The following is a 25,048-nucleotide window of genomic DNA, read 5'->3' as shown; positions in this document are numbered from 1 at the left end:
CCCAGAAGCATTAAAAATGCTAGTTGATGGAATTTATTATTTGGGATGTGTCCATTACACCTGAACTATGACAAATTGTAATATGTTAAACAGATTTTATTATATTTTTATTATATAAGATTTTATTATATAATTAATTATATCCTGCCCTTCTGAGGTTAGCATGTAAGCCACAGCAGTTATCTGCAACCAAAATCATAATGTAAAATCATAAAAATGAGTTTTTTAAAAGGAAAAAAAACACATATATAGTATGTGTATGTATATACTTATACATACACACATATATATGCACCTTCCTAAACAAAAGGTACATGCTGAAAAATTATCAACAGAGGCATGGGCAGAATGAGGAAATATGTGTTTTGGTATGACAAGACAAAGTACATGATCTACCTACCTGCATCTGAAATCATATACAAAAACAAACACCGAGATTTGCATTGTGATGTCACTGCATGCACATAATTTCTCCATCATTGTGATGACCTGTAGATCTATTAGTTTGGGGTCCTTGATGCTCTGAACTTGTTTTCCTGCAGCCATTTCATTACCAAACTAGGTAACACAATCAATGCTAGTAGGGATTGGAGTTTGCTCCCATTTTATATACTAATGGCTTGCCGTGTCAGTGTTGGTGGGAGTGATCTTGATGTTTCCTTTGTTGGCCTTGTACTGTTGATGGATGAATTGTCAGAGTGCCAGGCTTACAGGAATTCTCTAGTGTTTTTTGACTTGGCTTGGTTTAGGATGCTCACTGTTTCCCATTTGAAACTATGGTTATGTCTGTTCATGTGTTTTCATGTCTTTTGGCTGCTGGTTTGCATTCATAGATGCGGCCTGCTAGGCTTCTGCCTAATTGTCCTACATACAGGCTGCTGCAGTCCTTACAGTGAATGCTATTAATATTGAAGACTCATTGTTACCCCATTTAGAATACACACAGATAAGGGGCAAGATTACAACCATAGAGTTGTGACTGTCATTTTTACTTCTCTGCAGACACCTCTGCAGCATGTTTCCAAAATCAATTGGAGAACAAGTGGCTAAGTCTCCATCTCCTGCTTTCAAGCAACCCTAAGGCATGATTGGCCAGTATGAAAAATAAAATGGTAGAATAAGATCGGTCTAGCAAGGCAGTTTTAATCTTTCTATCGTTAGAAAAAAATAAAGCCTTTTCATCCAATAGTAGAGAGAAGCAGGATTAATGTGAGAAAATATATCAATAATATATCAATAAAATGTTCAGGAATAATTCAAATCATTATAAAAACTGATGTTGCTCCAAAGCAGGTAAGTAATCATCGTAGTATTGGCAAGGCAAACTTTAATATGATTCTGCAAGCACCCAACCAGTTTTTCAACTGTGTTCATTCTGACTCAGTTGCAGTTTCCAAACGTTCCTCAAAAGCTGCTCCAAATAGAACACATTCCAATAATCCAATTTTTACATAACCAGGGCATGTGTCAGCACGGCTAGATCTTATTTCAGATATTGACAGATTCCAGACAAAAACATTTAATATGCTTGGATGAGAAAGGGTAAGTGTGAATAGCTGAGCCAAAAGGATGTCAAGCCTCTCATTTCAAAGACCGGATAACCTTATAGGCCCGTGGGCAGGTTTCAAGATCAGCGCACACTTGTACTGTTTACGCGGAAGACTTCGCTCCCGCGATTGTTCAGGCTGTTCTCGTAAACCGAACAGCTTCTGAAGTTGCAATTCGTGTTTGCTGTTCCCGCACTCTTGCTCTTTAAATAGATCACATGATTAAGAGATCACATGGTACCCCGGCACAGCGCGCCTTGAAAGTTGAGCTTGGCAAAGTCTGGATCCAAACGTCTGCTGCAAAAATAAGTTTGCGGTATATTTTCACTACCATCAAAAGAGATGCTCCTTTCAGCCAAGTCCTCCCGCTCATAATCAGACCGCTCGCATGGGGAAAGATGGAGGCCAGCTTTGATGAATACCGGCGACCCACCCTCCCAGGCAACTTTCGAATTCTGTTGGCTAGTGTCACAAAACATCAGCCAATGGATAAACCCGAATACCCCGAAGCCACGCCCAGCGTGCCTTTTTTCTAAGCGGTCCGCCTTTGGACGGAGGATGGTGGGTGTTGCCTTCCTTAATTATTGGCTGGGAGGGGCTGTCACTCCAATGACGTATGCAGCCGATTCGACGATTGGTTCCGCCCAGGCGCGAAATGTAACGCGGGAAAGTCTAGGGCTCGGTAGCGGTGGTCGGAGGTTACCGCTGCTGAATGGTGAGAAGCCGCGATTGCTTCAGACAGCCGGGCAGAGACTGCACGGGGTTGGCATCTCCACGGAGGAGTCTTCCTGTCATGCACACCTGAGGCGTTCCTTTTCGGCCACCAAAGGAAAAGCCAAGGGAAGCACCCGCCCGGGGGTACAAGCGGTACCAGCGACCCGCGGATCGAGAAGCAAAAGAATATCGGACCGACGCAGCATGTCTGAGCTGCCGGGCCCTCAGCCCGTTATCGTATGTCCGGGAAGCTCCCCGAAGCGCGTCTTGGTGTCGGTCATCAAAACCACTCCAGTCAAGCCGCCGCTCGCCAGCAGCGAGGATCCCGCCCGCGTGCCCGTGCCGCCGCCACCCATCCCTACCAGCCCGGGCTTCAGCGACTTCATGGTCTACCCATGGCGCTGGGGGGAAAACGCGCACAACGTCACCCTCAGCCCTCCGCCAGCCGCATCTCAGCCACTCCGCGAGGGAGGAGGAGGCAACGGCGGCGGGCTCCGGAGCGCCGTGGAGCGCTCCGCAGGAGAAGACGAAGAAGCGGGAAGCCCCGACAGCGGTACTGGGAGCAACGGGCACTTGAGGGTGAGTGAGCCCGAGAGGCGGGCGAGGTTGTGGGAAGGAGAAGCGTGGGAAGCGACGGTTGAGGAAAAAAAGGGCTTCGGTTTAAAAGGAACCTTATTTGGAGCCCGGGGGCCCCGCCCCTTCGCTCCCGAGCGTCTCGCGGGGTTGCAGTTAAGTCATTTCCGCGGGTGATTCGACCTCCCGATGACGACACCTCCGCGCGCCAAAAGCAGCCTTTAAATGTCGGCTGCGAGCGCCAGCGCGCGCAAGACGCTCCGGCGAGGCAGGTGGCGCGCGTGCTGCACGCGCCCTTCGCTTCCCACCCCACCCCACCCCCCGCGCTTTCCCCTGATCTCCCCTCGGTTTTTAATTCTGGTTGGATGCGCTTTTCTCTTACAGGGTAACTAAAATGTGCGGTAGTTGAGACAGGCTGTTTTAAAAGTTGCCGCCCCCTGAACAGTCCCTCTGAAGGGAAAAACAACGAGAAGCAGCGGTGTCATCTCAACCAGAGTTCCTTTATTTTATTTTATTTTATTACATTTTATTTATTTATTTTTATTTATTTATACCAACCAATCTCATTGTACATATGTTGTGCACTAACAATAAAGAATTGAATTGAATTGAATTTTATCTTAAGAGTATCCTATGTCCAGTGCTGTGTCAAGGGGGGTGCAGGTTCTTTAGCATCACAAAAACTAAAGTAGATGTATATGTACAGTGCCTTCAACAGATAAAAGCCCCCCCCCAAGAATTAGGACTGCATCCCATATAATGCTCTAACTAGCTCTTTATGGCTTAAGAAATACTTTTTCTTCTCTTTCACACACACAGTATAGTACTTTTTTTGGGGGGGGGGGGATCGTCTTTTTAGATTGTTAACAGACTTTTTAATTTACTAGGATGGGATTAGAAGAGGCCGACCAAGAGCAGAGACAGTCCGAGATCTAATAAGCGAGGGAGAGCATTCATCTAGCAGAATACGTTGTAATGTTTGCAACAGAGTTTTTCCAAGAGAGAAGTCTTTGCAGGCACACAAAAGAACTCATACTGGTAAGTGGACTGGATAAACAATATTAGACCCACTACTTTAGAATGATTTGTCATGCAACAACTTAGTTCTGGACATGCTCTAAACCTCAGATTTTGAATAAGATGGGACTTTACAGTGAACAATCATAGATGAGAAGTTATTCACTTCAACAGACTAAGATCTGTATTGTCCATGTTATGTTTTATTACACCTTGAAATAATGTGAATTTGGATTAGGGTGTCGTGGATTGTGTTTTTCTATTGATAGGGAGAAGCAATAATTCCATGAATGTCTTCTTAGTTCCTTAGAATTTTCAGCTATTAAAGAGCTAGCTAAATACTTATAAATACTACAGTATTATAAGGAATAAAGCTGTATTTAATATATATATAATTTTTCAACTAAAATGCATGTGCTTAATTTTCATGAAATTTATTCTGTTCACTCCTTAAAGCTTAATTTGGAATTTTATCTCTTACTGAAGAATCTTTGTGTATAAATGCAACTTTTTTTTCAAGAGGCTGTGATAGTTTGTTTTAAAGGAAAAATGTCTTTAAATGGTCTAGAAAAAGGACTAACAGCATACTTGCGCAAAAAAAAAACCCCTTTAGTTGGACTGTCTCAGATTTTTAGCATCCTTTCAAACTAATGAAAAGAGTTAAAAAATAATAAAGGTAATCCTCAACTTGAACAAACCCATCAGGACAAGACTCAACAGTCTATATTTAAAGACAAAGGCCACTCTTTTGAAGACGGCAAAGTCCACATTTTGGACAGAAGACAGCTGGTTTGAAAGAGGGGTCAAAATTGAACATCCCTCTCAACAGAGGGGAAGGGACATGACATCTGTCCCTATTCTACAACACCACAGATGTCAAACTCAATCGCATTATGGGCCAGATTGTGCCGTATCGAGACTTTTTTGCCTTTGCAGAGCCGGGGTGGGCATGGCCTGTGCATGACATATCCATCCTGCAGGCCACCAGTTTTGACAGGCCTGTACAACACAGTCCTTTCAGCAGTTCCAAGAAGGCTCCACAACCATTTGCACTACTCAGGTGACTGAGTAAACAGATAAACCTTCAGGTGGCCTCAATGTCTCTATAAAAGAATGCAAATGCCAGCTGTCTGCAAAGAATATAAATCCTTCCATTCCCCACCATCCAATTAAAGCTGAAAAAGCTTCTTGGAGGAGAAGCGAAGGTCTTCAAAGAAAAACAAAATCCAGTTGCCTTTGGCACAGTTGGGACCAGAATTTTGGTCAGTAAGCAAATCATCACATGACCGGACTCAATTTTACAACAATTTTTATCATGTTAGGAGAGTCCCATTAAGTGAATTGCACACACCATTAAGCAAATCTGGCTTCACCAATTGACTGTCAGAAGTGAGGGAGATTTTAGATCATGATCATGTGACCATTATAAATGAGCTGGTTGCCAAGTACCTGAATTGTGATCATGTGATTGGAAAGATGGAAAGATGGTGCACCAATTGTAATTTCAAGAATAGGTCATAGGTGATTTTTTTTCAGCACTGTCATAACTTTGAACTGCCATTAAATGTTTGTAAGTTGAAGTCTATCTGTAACATAACTCAGACAGGTTCTGGCAAATTTTAGCAAAATGAGGACTTTGTTTATTTTATGCAAGAAATTCCTGGAAGAAACTCAAGAGAGGGAATTTTTCCCCCTTAGGTGAAAGACCTTATTTGTGTGATTACCCAGAGTGTGGGAAAGCTTTTGTTCAGAGTGGGCAACTTAAAACACATCAGCGTCTCCATACAGGAGAGAAGCCTTTTGTCTGTGCAGAAAATGGTGAGTCATGAGAAAATTGCTTTCATTCAAACTGCAGTGAATAAATGTCTTGAAAATAAGCCAACAAAATTTCCTAGTTTTCATCTTATTTTACTAGAATCAGGTATCCTATGTTTAGGCATGAATAGCTTGGAAAAACATGATAGCCTCTAAGCAATATAGTTTAAAAAAAACCCTTACTACATAAGTTGAGAAGCGGCAGATTTCAAAGATAATCACACATTTCTGTGTTCCTTCAGAAATCAAATTAACTAAGAACAGAGAAATTCCTCATGTGTTTTTGTTGGGGGGGGGTAGTCTAGTCTAACTATATTTGTGACTGATACTTTCTTCACTTAAGGATGTATAAGCAGATTCACACATGCAAACCGCCATTGTCCCAAGCATCCATATGCAAAATTAAGACGAGAAGAACCTACAGATAAACTGAACAAAAAGCAAACTGCAGACAACAAAGCTGTTGCTGAATGGCTGACAAAGTATGTATTTACATAAAATGCAGCATTAAGAATTGAGAGAGATTGGACAGTCTCTTGTTAACCAACAGTTCTGTATTTTGTTTAACCATGGCCAGGATGCTAATAAAAGCTTCCTATTCTTTGTTTACCTCAAGGATCAGATGGGAGAGGGGCGTTGCTTACACTGAAACAATTTTTTGTCTTAATTTGGAACTAGTTGGCAATAATATTTCAGTAATGGTTTTCTAATGCTTAATTTTATCGTTATTAACAGGTATTGGGAAATGAGAGAACAACGCACTCCTGTGTTGAAAAATAAATCTATTCATAAGCCTGACCAGGAGCAGCAAGATCCCATGGAATATCTTCAATCTGAAGATGAGGAAGAAGAAGAAAAAAATACTGCTCATTCATCCCTTTGTAGCCGCCTTCAAGAACAGCGTGAACGCTTACATGGGGCACTGGCACTCATTGAGCTTGCCAACTTGGCCGGAGCCCCACTGCGACAGTAATAGAAGAACTGAAGTGTGGATTAACAAAATGTACTGAATTTTGTTATTTAAACCAATTAGCTTCTGGCATAAGCTAAGCACCTTATTGGCTTCCATAGGCTGCTATTATGTAGAATTTATGAAGAATGTTGTTACCCTAGAAAATGGGGTAAAAGAATTGCACTTTTTATATGGTAAAGCTTTTAAAGTATTTTGTAAATAGGAGATTGTATGATGCATTGTGTAACATTACAGAAAGCTAGATTTGCAAGGTTAGGGTGCTTTTAATCACAGTTGCATGGAAGTAAGTCACTGCAACCGGTGAAATTTGCTTCCATAAAAACAGTGTTTAAAGTTGGGATGCCAGTCATTCTTTATTTCAGTTCTCACAGGAAGCACTTTCTGAACCTGTATGGGAATAATGGTACATACATTCAAAGCAAATTAATAGATTTTTTTAAATTGGATGTAATCAGTGATGTACCCATGCTGTTTTGAAGATATTTTATCTAATATTACTGACAGATGCTAGAATGTCTTAATTTTATGGCAGAATAGATGAATTGGATAGATTTTCATTTAGAATCTTCTTTGTGACTGCTGACATGGAGGCTGACTTTGCTTTTATGGATAGATACCTTAAAGGTCTTTTAGTTGAGCAGCACTTATTGTTCCCATTATAAATGTGGGAATATTTGCACATTGTTGGACTCTTCTATAACCGAGCGATTACTCTTGCAAATTCTAGGCATTGTAGTAACATCAAGTATGGGTTTCAGTCAGAGCTCTTAAACCCACAACAATGGCATTTGTGTTTTGTTCATGGAGATATTTACAGGGTAGCATTGATTTTTAAGTATATTTTAGAATTTCACCAGCAAACACTAAAATGTTGCTTCAGAACATTTTCCCGCAGATAGGGGTTGCGTTTTGTTTTGGTTTGGGTTTTTTTGCGTGATGCCACCTTATTACTTTACCTGAAATTTAAATGCCAAGTTGTTTTCACTAATTGTAGCTTTCAGCAGTAGTTACAAGTGTGAGATGTTTAGGCTATATTCTTTCCATAAGTGAAGGTGTAGTACAGCACTTAGTGCTTTTGATCACTTAAAGGAAAACAAAAGTTCTAGTGGTATACATTAGAAATAGTTTTAAGCAATTTATCATATGCCAGATGTGTGCCTTGCTAACTGTCTGTATAAACAATGAATACAAGTGCATTATAGGTTAACAATTTTGATTTTAGGAAGAGTCAAGGCTTCTGGCATAAGAACATAAAATCAGTGATATTTTATCAAAATAACTTTTTTCAATGATCCAAGCTAGTACTAGATGGTTTTTTTCCCCCTAGTTCCAGCTATACTTTGATATCCTAGAATTACATATTAATGTTGGCAAATGGCTATAAAACCAGAAAGTTAGTGCAGTTTATACATTTGACATAGTTTTATTTTGGGGAGTGTTAAGATTTTTCTGAAACCATCATCCTTAAAACAAAGCACTTCAACGTTGACCTTTGGGCTACATTTAAAGTTATATTAAAGCATTTAGAAAATCAATGTAAACTTTCATGCTTTCTCTGAATCTTATTTAGCAGTAGAGAAAGGCATTTGCACTTCATGGAATCCAGTTGATGCCATTGTAGGAGTAAATTTATGATTATATTGCCCAGCTATGAAAGTAAGGCCTAGTTTGTTGATGCACAAACATTTCCCTCCCAATTCAATATTTTATTTACACTGAATGCATATTGAAAATATGTATTTACTTAAAACACATTCTGCCTAGCTATAGGCAAGTCAAGCTGCTTTACCAATTATGTATAAAATACATCTTTGGACAAAAAAAAAACTCCAGATAACCATTTGTAAAAAGTTGGATTTTTAAAAAAATGGAAGTTCAAGAATTCTCTGCTGTGTATGATTCAGCTGTACTTCTGGCATGAGTTAAAATGCTGTAATTCTAATAAGCTTTGAATAAAATGTTGCCTGGACTTTACATCTGTATTCATGGTAATGTCATGAATTCTCATTGCAATGTAGAGATCTTTGGGTATGTTGTAAACTCCTCCCAAATTCCTGGACAAGTCCCTGCATATTTCTTTTAACAGTTATTTTGATAATTTAATATTTGATAACTTTTGATTGAAGAAAATAAATCCTTCAGTTTAAATTTTCATTGTGGAAAGCTTTGGACATATCTCATCATATTCCATTTTTTTTTTTAATTCAGTATGCCAAATGTTGATACCATCAATATAAACTGGGATTCTGATGCTTTGTGCTTTATTATTTTCCTAATTTCTAGCCGCATTTGTCTTTTTTACAATAGTAACAATATAGATGTTTTAGGTTTTTTTAATGGGACTTTTTTCCAAACTGCAGTCAATTTAGAATTGATCTGTATTTGAACTAGAATTTTTATATTAAATAGATAAACAATTTACATTCAAAGTCTGAATTGATCCAGTTTTCTAATTATGACAAGTACAGAATTTTAAATTATTTATAGCCATCTATTTACATAAAAACCCAAGTTACCTTAGCAAACAGGTCTCCATCATAGGAGCTATATTTATTCATACTTTATCCCAAAACAATGTTTTCAACATTTATTATTTATTCAGTGAATCATGATCATGCAAACTAAAACTATGGATTATCAAATTTAACCAATGACTCCTTTATCCCATAGCAGGAATGTAAAGGTGTATTTGGTAAGGATATATTTTAAGAAACCCATTAAAGGGAGAAGAAAAGAGCGAGACATTAACAGAGGACTTGGAGAAGACCAAAATAGAAGTATAAGGAAGAAACTCCTGTCTTGATTTTGTTTGATATAAAATGGGACAGAGAAAAACTTGGCCAAGCCTTCAAGACTGACAGTCTACAACAATGATGAATAATATAGCATTCCTGGAATCTCAATGGTATCTGCTTTTTGGCTTGGCCTTCCTTAAAGGGTTGACAACCTTTCAGAGGAAAATAATTACTGTGGCAGTGATCCAGCTGAAGTGGAGAAGGAGCAACAAATTTGAATTGTGGAACCAATGGGTTATCTAATGGGAAAAACATTCTGACATTTCTAACAAATGCTGAGATGATGGAGGTGCAGTCATGACCTTTCCTAGCAGCAGTAGCTAGTAATAAGATGACCTTCCTTGTTTTGTTGTGCTAATTTATATTTGTGGGGGGGACCTCTTTCCTTTATATATTAAAAGATAGAAAATGATTATTTTAAAAAAAAACTTTTCTGGATAGCTGCACTTCCAGTCACCTAACAAAACTAATAAGGAAGTTGCTGTGACAAAAATGCTTTTATTTGCCTTTTTTTTTTTTCAAACTGAATTTACTGTAAGGTGGTACATAATAGAAAAAGGTTTTGTTTTTCCATGAGATGGCTGCTAACAACCAACTTAGCAATTTGCTTCCCCCAGTTGTTCTAGATCACCATCACACTTAACAATAGAAGGGTGACCCCAACTTTCACCATCTTTTAGGAGGGGAGACAAGCAAGCATCCTTTCAAATAACAAGTGCCTCTGATAGAAGGGAGAGAAACGCTGCTTCTGAAAGAAAATGTACTGATTTTGGCTAGCTCAACCTTTTTCAACTTTCTGTCTTCCACGTTGTGGTGAGACCACAACTTCCAGCTTTCTCAGGCGCAGCAGCATAGCTGGAGGACACCAGGCTGGAAAAAGGCAGATCTCGGGCAAGCCTATTATGACGACAAGGCTCCCTCTTGTCCTCCATGCTCAAACGCGGCAGGAAAGCCAGAGCGGCGCAAAGCGGGCGCCGATCCTCTGAGCTCTACAAGTCGCTCAAGAAACGAAACTTGCTCCAGGGCGCGGCCGCCCGGCTCCGAGGCATTTTAACGGAAGAAAGAGGGTGCCGCAGCCGCGGTGGGTGGGGACAGGCAAACCGGCTACGAGCTTCTTCCTGTTCTGCCTCGTTTCCTTTAGCGAGGAAGGGCTGAAGTCGCCCTTTGCCTGGCCGGCGGGGATGTCATTTCGTGTGACCGGCAGATGGATACCTGTTGCACAGGTGCGAAACGATGAAAGCCGCCAAGAAGCCGGACCAGGAGCCGGTTGCATCTCTCCCTGCCCCGTCCTCGCTGCCCAAGCTGCTCTCCGCCCTTTTCTATGGGACCTGCTCTTTCGTGATCGTTCTCGTAAACAAGACAGTGCTGACAGTGTACAGGTGAGATCAGAGGAGGAAGGTGCTGCCGCGAACCTGCTGGAGAGCGGGGCGGTCGGGCTTCAAATCAGCCCACTGTCGACTGGGCAAAGTCCTTCCCTTCATCCCGGTCTCTGCGGAGGGGGCTTTTCCCACGCTGAGACCCTCTAGCAATGCGATCGGGATTGGAATGGTGCGTTGTCTTGTGTTCCCGCCTTCGGACAGGTTCCCGCTTCCTATTTTATGGAAGCGTCTTGGGCTCCTTCCTCGTTTTCTGGAGGATTTTTATGCCCAGCCTCGAAGAGAGAAATACTGCTTTAGGATTGTCTCCACCTCTTCCCAAATTTCCCGGTGCATTTTTTAAAAGGTGATTTTGATTGGTGGCGCGAGAAAATAGGAGCTGCAGTCACACAAGATTCTGGTTCCGAAGGCCTGAGTCCAAAGTTCTTGCTTTAACTCATAATACACTTGAAGCAGACAGAGAGGAAGAAGAATTTGGACATTGGGAATGCATTCTTCAATCACAGTTGTTTAGCCAAGGCTTGACTGTCCAGATCTGAGTTTGTAATATTTTAGCTGATGGTAGTGAATAGATAGGTTTATGGTGAATGGATTCTTTTTGCCCTCTAGTGGCTGTCTGGAATTTTGTAACCTGTAGACCTTACCAACAGTAAGGGCTTTTGTGATGCGAGCAAATGTTTTCTTTTATTTTTACAATTATTTCATTAGATCAATAAATTAAACATTAAGTCATTTTATTACCAGTCTACAATATTATTGTAGCAGGATCTTTTCCAGGAAATGTATCTCAAAGTGGTTACAGTTTACCATTACTTGCTCTGGATCTCAGATGCAGGCCCAGAGTCCTGTGATCAACCAGGAGAAAAGTAATTTGTATCACATATTTGAAAATTAATTACAAAGTTGAGAATTTCTACACTGAGGCTATAGAAGCTGAATGCTGGTGGACCATTAAAATCCCGATGTACAAACAAAGTAGGTCTTCTCTAAGCAGAAGAAGCATTTTTGCTAGCAGAGAGAGAAATCTTTGGAGCCATAATTTTGCAGCTGAGATGGATGCATCACACCAAACTATGTATGTGCTCCAGAAGTATTCTTAACTCTTTGCAGCCCTCTAGCAGTTAATTTGATTCTTGCAGTCCAGATCTTGTGGCCCTAATTTCTATTTTAGAGACTTAACACAAGTCATGAATTTGCTGTAATTGTTGACAGTTGTAATTCATGATTTATGATTTATTGTGGTGTGTAAACCTGGCTTTTTTGCACAAATACATTTCACATTATTCCACAAATACATTTCAGACACACCCCACCCAATTTATCATCCATATTAAGAGTTTAAACCCTGCACTGGCAGCAAGGATTCAGCAAAAAAAAAAAAAAAAAAACCTGATAATAACTAGCCCAGACAAATAAGGATTTTAGGTCTGGCAACAAACAGAGAAGACTGGATAATAGAACTCCATATGGCCAAAGACCAAGTCCCTTACAAGCCAGGCCATGTTTCCAGACAAGTCATGATCTTATGCAAGATTGTACAGTATATTGTGGCTGTGAAGGGGCTCTGAGGCCAGTACTGTTGGATAAGAAATGTGATATTAACTCTGGCCCCAGCAGATGGAGCCTGTAGGCCTTTAATGAAACAGATTGGCATAAGGAAACAGGTCTATCAAATGGCACATGCATAGAACAGAGAAGAGTAGCTTCTTTGCAGGACAGACTCTTGGAATTGATTAGCAGCAAATATTCATGTTATTGGATATCTATCTTGGTTGTTAGGTAACATTTGCCTCTATAGAGTCTGACACGTCACTTAAAGGTTTCCTATTCTTGGCATTTTCCTGGCAGTTTTTATTGTACGGTCTTGTATAGCCTTGATATCCACAGCTTTTTTTAAATACATGCTCTTTATTATTTTGTTTCTCTATAACAGGGGTGTTGAATCCTGGCAACCTTTAAGACCTATGGATTTCAACTCTCAAGATTCCCCAGTCCACGAGTCTTAAAGTTGCCAAGGTTGGATAGCCCTGCCCTATTATTTTGTGTAATTAGAAATATAGGCTTGATTTGCTTCCAAAGTGTATATTGTGTGGATTGCATTACATACAACTAATCCATATGTGACTGTTGCGTTTAATAACCATTTTTTTTGTTTAAACAAGTTGCAGAGATTTAACAATTTAAATTTTGATAGCTTCTGATACGTGCATATTTGCATATATGTGCTCTTTCTTTCTAAACTGAAATATACAATAAAATCACACACAAATACATGCATGCATAAACAAATGTCACTATTTCTAGATTCCCATCTCCAATGTTTCTAGGAGTAGGACAGGTATGTTCATAGATAAGTGATTAAATGGTAAATATTTTCATTTACAAATATAGGTTTTCCAGTGATGGAAGGAGGAAATGCAGATGATTTGCTTCCTCTTGAGTTCTCTTTGCTTACACCCCTCTCGAGACTTTTTATAAAGTAAAATTGTAACAGATGGGTCATATTCTGGTGACTGAAATATGTTAGTGTTTTGGAGGCTCCGAGAAAAGTAGGTGTCATGATACAAAATGAGCAGGGTCAAGATTTTCCTTGAGAGAGGGGATTTTTCTTTATTTTTTGAAAACAATGCTGCTTTAGGATTAACATTTTTAAGCATGCTCTAATTTTTTTTTAAAATCTTCACAGTTGAAGGAGTGCACAAAAATGTATGAGAACTCCCATGCAGTTCAAACTGGAGTTCTGTATCCATTGGTGTAGTTTGCAAACTGAACGGTGTGTGGGGTTATTAAAAACAAAGCAAAACAGGTCTTCATAGCAGCAGTATCTATAATCCACCCCCAGCTGCATATGGAAATGATATTTTGTTGCTGTGTGTGATTGTTTTCTTTCCCTTTTAGATGGTAACCACTATTCTCATCTTATATGTGTCAAAATTAAATAAAATCATTCGTTTTCCTGATCTTGACAAAAGCATCCCTAAAAAGGTAAGAATGACTAAGTCTTTGCATGGGTTTTAATATTGCCAAGTAAAAAAAATATTCCTAAATTCTATTGGAGCATACACATTATCCAGTTCTGTGCTTATATAACCAAAGTGTCAGGACATTAATTCTCTAAGTGGTACCTATAAAGGAGAACTGTACTGCATTTTTCCTAATGTTATTTACTTTGTTAGAAAGAATTCAGTTACTCAAACTAAGTCCGCGGTGTTTCTTCAAGTTGTTCATCAGCATTTCCCTTATAATACTTATTGAAATATGCAAAGTAATTAAATATATTGATGTTTCCACCTGTTAAGTTGAATTCCAACCAATCCATTTCCTTTAGTGTTCAGTCACCAAATTAGAGCTAAATTAAACACTAAATAGTTGTTAATTTCTGCTCTAAATGCAAGGTTTGGGATCTATGGTAATAGCGCTGAAAAGTCATCCTCACCTCTGCCAATGTGATTATGCACATTTTTTTTTAAAATCAAAGCCATAGAAATCATATTATAGCTTACTCTGTTTGCAATTGAGGTTCATTCAGCAAGTCATTTTGAATAACCTGTCTCATGCCTGGGATTTTATTTTCCCTTGTGGTGATGTCATGGGCCATAAGGCTCATGACTGGGTAAGTCTCAATGTCATTGAAGTGGGAGAGCTGAAGTTTTCACACCTGTTTAAGGAGGTTTAGGCAACAAAATTAGAGAAGTTTGTGTCCCTTAAAATGCTCCCAATTGGGGGGGGGAGAATAAAGGGGCAGGCCCAATCAATGGGTTAAAGCCCCACCCCCTTTAAACACGCATCATAAACATTGCACACATACAAAAAGACGCGAGGTCATTTTATGGTGAAGGGAAAACTCTTAGCATGTTTGGAAAGTAACCTTCCTCGCCAAGGACTAAGTATTTGCAGGCAGAGTGTAAGGGTTTAAAGTCTGAGAATGGGATGGGGGCCCTTTTGGAGTGAGAGGAAAAGGAAGATGGAGAGATGAACACAAGCTGAGGCAAAACAAAGGGTGGAAGAAACAGCTGTGGGCCTTCTTTGTTCATGCCTGCCAAACTCCCCTGACCCTTCAAAGAGGCCTGGCCTTGAAACAGCTCCCTTCCTTGGCTCAGAACAAGGCTCTTCCCTACAAAAGGGATGCCAGCTGGACAGCAAAGAAACCAGCTCTTGCCAAGGGAAAGGATTGCCCACAGTTTCTCAGCCTAGGCTGCCGTCCCAGACTTGCCTGTCAGGGTGGGAGAGACCACAGGACATGCATTCCTATTGAAAGATACTTATCCATTTGTTAAAAGTTCATGTAATTATTTGACCGACTGCAGCTTCAAAGGAGACAGCATTTGTTGTAAAGCTTTGTCCTTGAAAGCTTAAAAGGACAAATGTGAATCTCTCAATCTTCCTTCTCCTTGGGTGGATCCAATATTTGCTTTCAGACTCTTGCACATTCTCTACATTAAGGAGTCACTGCCGCTCATTTTACCCTTGCGGGGAATTTGCATGGTAGAATTGCTAGAGTCTTTCCATGCATGATTATTATTGTTTTCCATCATGCCTTTTTAAAAATAAACCCAGCGACATACAAGTCAGTTGCTATAGTTTATGCATGTATTTGAATTGCACAATGATAATTGTTTCTGAATAAAGATCAAACCCACAGATTCTGGGGCTTGGGATAAAGTGGGGTCTCCAGATATATTGGTGTGGGGGGGGAAACCCTCTGCTAATCTAATATTCAGGCTCTTGGGCTTTTGATTCTAGATCAGATCTACACAACCAAAATGTTTGTGACCATGCAATTATTAGAAAATTCCATTGTTCTCAGTAGGTGGCAGCACTTAGCTAAACTTGGTTTATCTCATAAAATAACAATACCAGACTTGTTAGTGCTGAGATGAAGAATCACCAGATCACCAGGCTATTGACAAGGCTGGGAATTGGGAAAAATAATCTGGATGAAGGAAGTAGAAAACTATTTCTCTACTGTTGCTAAGTAAATATCATGGATATAGCCATAGTCACCATGAATCTGAACGGGTTTTATATTTATTAATTCCAAGTGAATGCAAATAGATGTACTTCTAAATTATAATCTTCACCTGCACATTTGGTAGCAAATGCCTAGAGAAAAACATTATGTACTTTCGTTTATTGTCATCATGATGGGTCCAATATTTTTGTTTGGTAGGTTAAATATGATTTTATTGATATAAGCAGGAGCAAGGTCATGCAAAGAATCAAATACTAACAAGTGATGTTCGTTTATAAAGCCTGCTAATTTGTCTGTTTCTATTTGTGTTTAAACAGCCTATGGTTTATGAATTAATTTGAACAGATTTCTTCCAGAGTGGAGTGAAATGGCATAATCTGAATGGTGTGTTTATTTTATTACAGTTGTTTCCACTTCCTCTGATTTATATTGGAAATCATATAAGTGGATTATCAAGCATAGGCAAGCTAAGGTATAGTAAAGTCCAGGTGGTAAGCCTAAACTGATAGTTTCTTTTTAATTAATGCTTTGTAAATTTCAAATTTCTTTTTTCCCAAGACTGTTAAAAATGGATTATATTTTTGCACAAAAGTATCATCTTGCCAAAGCATTGCTTTGGACATTCCAGTGTATAAAATTAGTTTATAAAGTAAGTGTTGGGCTTAGAAACTAATACCTATAAAGAGACCTTACAACTAGCCATTCTACTTTTTATCCTTGTGTTTTGATATTTTCTTCCTCTCTTTTTGGTGTGGCTGATGTGTTCTTCATCTTTGACTGCTGAAAGTGGACATTGAAAATGGAAGTTGATCAGACAATGGGCCATTCATCATGTGAAAAATTGGGTGGGATAGTTAGAATATATTGCTTGGGGAGTCTGCTGCCTGAATAGATAATTGCATGTCATGTAACAGTTTTGAGTCCAGTCTCATCCAATGACTTTACAGATTTGTAGGTGAATCACAGTGTACAGGTTTGGATATCTACATCAGTACATCAAGGAAGCATACCTAAAGCTCTTGAGTATAGCTCAGTAACATGGTATTTAGGATTCTAATGCATGCACTATCCTCATATTTGCTGATCTCACAAGCCTTTGCCAGTTACTTGTTGGATGTCTGCACCACTGTATGCAGCTGTGTGGAAACATCTGGAAAGGTTGCTAGCCTTTCTCTTGGGCATGCACTGGTCATTTCCCACTCTGCTGAAAGAAGCACACTAGTGTACTCATAAGTATGTCTGATTATTTTGGGGTTTTCATAACTAGGAATAAGTATTTGGAATTTGCATTTGAGTTAGACACCCTGTGGATTTCAAATTATCTGTTAATCTAATACAGTAATATTGGGACATTCTTCTGTATTAATGTGGAAAGGGTTAGGCAGCTCTATCTTAGCTCTACCTGTGATCATGTAGGAGTTCCTCCCAGCATGGGGGCTTCCAGTCCAGGTTAGAGAAGACTATTTATTAGTTTCAGAACTGGCTCACCAAAATCTTTTCCATAGTTGCCTCGATTCTCAGCATTTAGATAGCTATTCATGGAAAATACCATATCACTGACTGCTTGAGAACTAATTTTAACTCAGTAAAAAAGGAAATTACTGGAAACAAATTGTATGACACTGACGCCAAGTTTATTTTTTTTTTAAAAAAATGCTTATTTCCAACTATTCTACTGTCTGAACTTTCTTTGGTGTCAGACTGACATTTGGCTTTGCAACTGAGCATTTATCTAGGTGCATTCTTAATGTCAGATGAAGCTGAGGATGAAAGTAGTAAAGATAGATAATCAGTCATGAAGGAGTTTGCTACTGACATGAACTAGTCACACACACTCTCTCTTTCTCTCTTTAAATACAGTTTGCCAATGTTTACAGTCCTGAGGAAGTTTTCCATTCCTCTTACATTACTGCTGGAAATTATTATTCTTGGGTGAGTATTTGCCTCTTATTTCTGAAATACCACAATGGTTTATCGACACACATAATGATCCAATGCATTTTCTTGACTAATAAGAATTTGAGAAGACATTTTGAACTGCTTAAAATTATTTGGCCAAGTAATTTCCAGTCTAGGAAATTTCCAGAAATCTGGAGCCAAAGATTTCAGTTGTAGCTTCAGTTCAAGGCAGCTCTTCTCCTTTGTGCCTTTCTTCTACTGTAGTGTGATATTTTGGTCAAGCCCAAATCTTTTTCTTGTTTCTTCCTTTTGCCTTTTCTTCTAAGCCACCATTTTCCTGGTTTCTGTTTGGCTATCTTCTTTCTTTCCTTCTTTAGCTATCTTGTCTCTTTCCTATCCTCATCCTACCAGTTCTGGCTTGCCAAAATTCATATGACCCCTAGAGGGCAGCAAAGAGTTTTCTGTTATATTTTCCGTTATATTTCTGAAGGGAATATCTAGTAATCCTGCAGCTGCTCCTCTTCCTTCTTTTGAACACAAGGTCTTCCTTGTCTTCCTCTTTTTCTTCGTCCTGCATTTTAGAAACTCCAGTACTTTCCCTGTAACTATATGGATATTCTGTTCACCTATAAACAGGCCTCAAAAATATTAAAAACAGTTTATCCTCCCAAGAATGTACAGATATTACTATGTTGCATTTTCTATTTAGGGCCTGCTGTCTCTGATTAACTGAGTTTTTGATTCAGTTCCTGGGAATCAGTTCTATTGAACTCACTTAGTAACATAAATTCTGGGCTCAATTGTGGTCATAAGTCAAGGACTACCTGAACAGCTTAATCTCTAGAAAGTTGTAAAAGTGAACACTGGTTTTGATTGACTACTTAATTACTGAATGAAGCTGGATTTATAGGCATCCCATGATTTATGGGGAGTTTTTATATATCAGATTGGGCCATCTAGTTCTGTATGATAGTCCTTTATTAAGAATTCCTTTTTTGGAACAAAGAATTGTTTGAAACTCTTTCTGTATATACCAAGAATTGTATTTCTACCTTCTACATGTAGAGGCTTCAAATCCTTTGGGATGAAAATGTGATTTCGTTCTCCTATGGATCAAATAAAACAAAGAAGTCACACTCCTGGAATCTCAATGTCTTAATTCCTGAATATACATTTAGAGAGATATCATTTATTTTTACAGGAAACGCTTTCCGTTGGGCATTATAATCAGTGTGTTTGCAATCATTTTGGGGGCCTTAATAGCAGCAGGGTAAGATTTTATATTTTCCTTTAGAACTCCATACTTGTTTCTTAACATCGGTGAAAAATAATATTCCTTTGTAGATCATTGTTAATGAGTAGATACTGTAAAATATTTGTACAGTTTTGTGCAGTTTCTGTAGCAGTCTTCCCAGTGGTGGGAACTTTCCAGCCAGTTCGCATCACTTCGGGAGAACCGGTTGTTAACTTTCTGAACAGTTTGGTGAACTGGTTGTTGGAAGAAATTATTAGGGCAGAGAACCGGTTGTTAAATTATTGGAATCCCACCACTGAATCTTCCCCACACTAGTGGGGAAAATAGGTGGTGTTTCAGAGAATGCTATAAAGCACTGTGGGACGATATATAAGCCTAAATGCTATTGCTATTGTTATATATTATAAAGGCTATAATATTATTATTTCTTGATGTTCATGTGTATGGTTTGTGCTCATATAGTAATATTCTATGGTAATTCCTTCGCTGTTAGGTCTAACTAATGTCTTATCCCACTGTAATTTCAATATCTCCATCAAATATTTTACTGTTGGTGTAATTGTTGTCTGCTTAAACTCTCACACTCTAAATCTACTTTAAATAGAAACCAGCTTGTACATAATATATTTTACAAAATGATCAAGTGATGTTTATCTAAGCTTTGAATTTTCTCGATATATTTACTTTATTATACAAACAAGACTAGACTGATTTTTTTTTCCTTTACAAATTCTTACTTTACAATTTATCTCTTGTTTGTAATATGGATACAATTTGGAGAGCAGACAGAATACCTCCCTGCAAAGAAAACTGTTATTTAAATATATGCTGTTTAAATTAGCCTATATTTCCATATTTTATTTTCCAGATCAGATTTAGCTTTCAACTTGGAAGGCTATGTTTCTGTTTTGCTGAATGATGTCTTCACAGCAGCAAATGGTGTTTATACCAAACAAAAAATTGATCCTCAGGTAATTGTGCGGAGATTTTATGTGTTGTTCTTTGCCTTTTTTAACCATGGGCTTTTTTATAATTTTATCTATAGTTTTTCATAAAGAGCCTCCATCAAGTCAACGTAAAGTTTAGATGTTGTATAGTTTTCTTAATACTCACAAAAAGCCTGATATATTGGAATAACTTTTTAAAAAAATATTTGTAGGCCACTTTTTATAAGTGCCTTTTCACAAGGTTATAAATATTTCACTGTAATATCTTTGTGAAAGTTTCATTCACTTTTATATCTTAAATACTGCTGTTTTGTCAACTAAAAAAATAGTTATGTAGCTGATTGCTATGCTTCATGTAAGCAAGGAATACATAAGCAATGGTCTCAGGGCTTTAAAAAGTTGACAAATTGACATTTTAAAGGGAAAAAATAGTAAATACACTCAAGTATTTGATTCTTGAAATTATATTTAATTAATGTAATTTGAACTAAATTTGAATGCAAATTTAACTAAATTTTGTCCTTGCCTGAGCCAACTTCCAGAATGTGACTGCCAATCAAATGCCATAATTGGTTTGAAAAAGGTTTTTCAACCCTGGTTTAAGCCAATTGTTATTCCAGACTCTGATAGTTGTACCTCATATTTCTATCCATACATATTGCTTCCATCTGACTAGACATTTATATGGAAAAATTCGTGCTATTGGCTCTTTGTTCTGTTTTAGTTAAGGATAATTAGTTCAGTCATTACCATCCTATTATTCCCCCCAAATTTTCCCACATAGAATCTTATTTGATAAACAGTTTATATTATCCAGGCTTACATGCCTTTCAAACAGAGTTTTCAAGATTCATTTAATTTACTGGCTTCTAGATATGCTACCATAAATATCTCAGCACTGAATCCTCCAGGAACTCTTAAGTAATCATCTATCAGATTTTTTTAAACATATGTATTTGCTTATATAGGAGCTGGGAAGATATGGAGTAATTTTTTATAATGCCTGCTTTATGATAATTCCTACAGTTCTCATCAGTTTTTTCACTGGAGATTTCCAGGAGGTAAGTAGAATTTAGGAACCAATCAGGTTCAGGTATAATAATACTTTAATTGGCTTGGGTCCTAAATGTATATTTCTGGAATGATCCTTGGGATCCTTTTACTCATGAAGTAAAAATGTAAGATTTTGTCCTCTATGATTTTATAACATTACAAGTAGTGGTTTAGTATAAGATATGAAACCTCATTTTGACGAGCTAGGAACAGAACAGGAGATTAGCACTAGCACCTAGACTTATATACTGCTTCAGAGTACTTTACAGCCCTCTTTAAGCAGTTTACACTGTCAACATATTGCCCCCAACAATCTGGGTCCTCATTTTACTGACCTTGGAAGCATGGAAGGCTGAGTCAACCTTGAGCCAGTGAGATTTGAACTGCCAAATTGCAGGCAGCCGGCAGGCAGCAAAAGTAGCCTGCAGTACTGCATTCTAACCACTGCGCCACTGCGACTTTCTTTTTAAGATTAAGAGGCAATATTAGTCTTCCATAAACTTTATCCATTCATCCTTTCAAGTTATCTTGGCTGTTATTTGGTATTGACTGAGAAGAACTATTTTTCTCTCAGAACCTTCAAACATTTTTTTATTCTGTTCATTTGTGTCTGATACTCAGCAATTACCTGGACATATTATCCCTGCAGTATCCTTGGTAAGGTTTTTCAGAAGTAGTATGCCATGCTCCTTCTTAAGGCTGATAGAAAGTAGCTGGTCCAAGGTGGAACTAGAACTCACAATCTCCTGGTTTCTAGTCTGGCACCTTAACACTATACCAAATTGGTTCATTCAAACATTGCATGGCTACCATTAAATAGCTACCAACTATTTGGGAGTTGGGGTAGGGGCTGCATGGAGAGCTCTTGGAGGGAAGATCCATACTTTCTTTTTCTTAGCTAAAGTAACATTGTTGGACATTACCTAAACCCTCCAATGCCATGTGCTCTTAGTGGCTAAGTGTGAAGTCTGTGGGAATCTGCATGCATGCATCTTGGCAATTCAGAGAGAGAGAGAGGGAGGGAGGGGGGAGGGAGGGGAAGAGAGAGACCCTCAAAATCAATAGTTAGTGATTTACATGAAAAGGAAATATGTAATATGAAGCCATCCTGTTGGAAGCCAGCAAAACAACACTTGGTGTGATATCTAGAGATCAAGCAGATTCTCCCCCCCCCCTTAAATTCAATTATTTTTGTCAATTGAATTTTTCAATAAATAATTGGTAAATTTTTCTCTCTAAATATATCTAAAACCTTATCTTCTTTATTTGTACAGGCCATGAATTTCCAGCAGTGGACAAATGTTTTATTTGTCTTTCAGTTTCTTCTTTCTTGTGTCCTGGGGTAAGGGATCTTGGGCAACTAATCAAGTAATGACTGGCATGAGTTTGCATCTTGGCAATCCTTCTTCTGCATAATTAGCAAAGTAAGATAAGCTAAAAAGAGAGAGATCCAATTGATTCCTGCAGTGTTCTCATAGTACAGCTTTTGCAGGAGTGGGTTTCACTTACCTTTGCTACCGGTTCGCTCATGCGCGCAGACCGTAATTGATGACGTCCAAGCGGTTGGGCGGAGCCTCCTGCCACCACTGCTACCGGTTCGCCGAACCGGTAGCAATCCACCACTGAGCTTTTGTATCATGCTGCACAACATTTTAAGAACTATCTCTTTTATTAAAGAGCAAAAATAATTTCCACATGCTTTCTGATTCTTTTTCAGTATAGCTTGCTTTGGGACATTTTCATTGGCCACATCAATGAAATTAGAGCAGGAGTCCCTTGATAATGTTGCACATTTTAAAACTTTTTAAACCCTACAAATCAGGTGATAAGTTTCCAGAGGATACTTGGTGCTGTATAAAAATGATGGAGTCTGTAGAAGCTCAGTTTTTAGTTTGTCTAATTTTATATTAGATCTTCAAATGCAACACGTTTTAGATTATGCTTAGGCTATTTTAAATACTGAAGCTCAACATAAAATAGGGTAGTGAGTATCAATGTAGAATTATGGTATGTATCATTTGATTATTTGACAAAAAGCAGGAAACCAAGTTATGCAGTCGTTTTTTGCTTTTAACACTAGGTTTCTTCTGATGTATTCTACAGTTCTCTGCAGCCATTATAATTCTGCTCTAACAACTGCAGTAGTTGGTGCTATAAAAGTAAGTAACCAAAAGGAATTGATATTAGATAACAGTAGCTGAATACACTACATTACACTACACTGTCAATCTAGATTGTTTGCTTTGGCTTTAGCATAACGTATGAATCCAGTTATTATGGGTTGTATAGCAAGGTGTATAATTTGGCACTAGGTCTGAACTAGGTTACTAAGAGTGTTAACCTACAACTATAAACTAGCTATAAGCCATAGTTAAGAAGTACACATGTAATGTGTGAACCCAGTCACCATTAAAATCACCTGCAAAAGATAGTCCTGTGTCTTGACTACAACTTTGACCTATATGACTATGTGTATGAATGTCTTGGTGGCAGTTTTTGTAGAACTTTCCTTAACACGAGTACTGGGGACATATAAAAATGTGAAGGTCCTTACGTTTCTAAAAAGGCCAGGAATAATTTATCCAATTATATTCAGCTCAATGTTACTTGCAAAGTCATTTTTATCAAGTGATTATCAAGTGGAGGTCAGGCCCTACTTCAAGACATAAGGGTTTGAAACTAGATAGAGGACAGTATGGATACAGCAGCAGATCAAACAGTGAGATATATTTGCATTCAAAGAAATATGAGCTTCTTGGTTCAATACCCAGAAGTTAGGTTGCCTGCCTGGTCTTGTCCTTGACCTGTCCTTGACCTACTTACTTTCAAGTTCTCAGATATTCAGATAAATGACTGAAGAGGGCTCAGGACAGAATAGTAGATTTTCCATCTTCCACTACCCATGAAGTCATGCAAGATCAGGATTGTTTTTTCATAGTTCTTACCCAGTGGTGGGTTCCAATTTTTTTTTACTACTGGTTCTGTGGGTGTGGCTTGGTGGGCGTGGCAGGGGAAGGATACTGTAAAATCTCCATTCCCTCCCCAATCCATGGGAAAGTTACTGCAAAATCCCCATTTCCTCCCGATCAGCTGGGATTTGGGAGGCAGAGAATAGATGGGGGCGGGGCCAGTCAGAATTTTTACTACCGGTTCTCCGAACTATTCAAAATTTCCGCTACCGGTTCTCCAGAACTGGTCAGAACCTGCTGAAACCCACCTCTGTTCTTACCTTATACTTTGTCTAAGGGCATTAAAATACTGAAATAAGATTTGCATGAAATGGTATGGCTTGGTTGATAGCAATGTGTCTACTGCCCCTTTCCCTACCAATTCACCTACTGTGTCTGTTGCTTGTTTACAAGTGTGTTACCCAGATGCAGGATAGTCTGCTTCCAACTACAGCAAAGCATTGAAAGATGGTATAAACAAGTCATAGCTGTGTTTTGTGTTTAAAGGTAGATGGAAGTAGCAAATATTCTAGGTTCAGACATGAACAACAAAGAAATGAAGAATTGTTATTAGGTAGTTAAGCCCTTCAAAAAAGAGGAGTCAGTGGGTGTATTCATGCTAACCGTGCTTTAGTTTATAGCTTATCATAGTGGGCATTTGTAGCAATTACACACACTGCTTTTTCTTTATAGAATGTGTCTGTTGCTTATATTGGCATGCTGTTTGGTGGAGATTACATGTTTAATATATTGAACTTCATTGGACTCAATATCAGGTAAGGGAGTTTTGAAAGCATGTCATAGTGTCAAGTGGCATGGTTTTATTATTGTGTCTTTTTTTTTTCCCCTCTAGCATGGCAGGAGGGCTGAGATATTCATTCTTAGCAATACAGGGACAGGACAATCCTGACTGTCCCTCCATAGATGAAGAAAAAGCAACTCCAGGTTCCAAGAGCTTACTGAAGCAGACAACATGAAAAACTCTAAAGATGCCAACTTAGGCAAAGATATTTTTCTTGGACAGAAGATGATAATTGAAACATATAAAAATACACCTGAAAATACACTTGCTATATTAAAGTGACTTGGTAGTACAGGGGTTTAAGGCACCCTGTTATTAAGCTTATTAAGACCAGCTGCCTGCAATTACTGCAGGGTTCGAAT

At 38.6% G+C, this 25,048-nt stretch overlaps 2 protein-coding genes across 2 annotated transcripts; both read left to right on the top strand.

The window, feature by feature from the left end:
- The first annotated feature begins 2,156 nt into the window (after window positions 1-2,156).
- On the top strand, window positions 2,157-7,002 carry ZNF367 (zinc finger protein 367). Its single transcript, XM_070935643.1, has 5 exons — window positions 2,157-2,840; window positions 3,722-3,872; window positions 5,550-5,669; window positions 6,010-6,148; window positions 6,402-7,002. The coding sequence occupies exons 1-5, from the start codon at window positions 2,157-2,159 to the stop codon at window positions 6,637-6,639; spliced, it is 1,332 nt and encodes a 443-aa protein (XP_070791744.1). The 3' UTR covers window positions 6,640-7,002.
- Window positions 7,003-10,591: 3,589 nt separating this feature from the next.
- Window positions 10,592-25,048, top strand: SLC35D2 (solute carrier family 35 member D2). Its single transcript, XM_070935641.1, has 12 exons — window positions 10,592-10,813; window positions 13,115-13,148; window positions 13,709-13,795; window positions 16,187-16,254; window positions 17,643-17,714; window positions 18,883-18,951; window positions 19,805-19,907; window positions 20,852-20,944; window positions 22,211-22,278; window positions 23,017-23,095; window positions 24,578-24,660; window positions 24,738-25,048. The coding sequence occupies exons 1-12, from the start codon at window positions 10,668-10,670 to the stop codon at window positions 24,859-24,861; spliced, it is 1,026 nt and encodes a 341-aa protein (XP_070791742.1). The 5' UTR covers window positions 10,592-10,667; the 3' UTR covers window positions 24,862-25,048.

Source organism: Pituophis catenifer, unplaced genomic scaffold (genome assembly GCF_029215685.1).
Source record: "Pituophis catenifer annectens isolate HBS135680 unplaced genomic scaffold, rPitCat1.0.hap2 SCAF_2, whole genome shotgun sequence".
Taxonomy (NCBI): Eukaryota; Metazoa; Chordata; class Lepidosauria; order Squamata; family Colubridae; genus Pituophis; species Pituophis catenifer.
The sequence above is the reverse complement of the archived record's forward strand: the minus strand, read 5'-3'. Positions and strand labels throughout refer to the sequence as shown.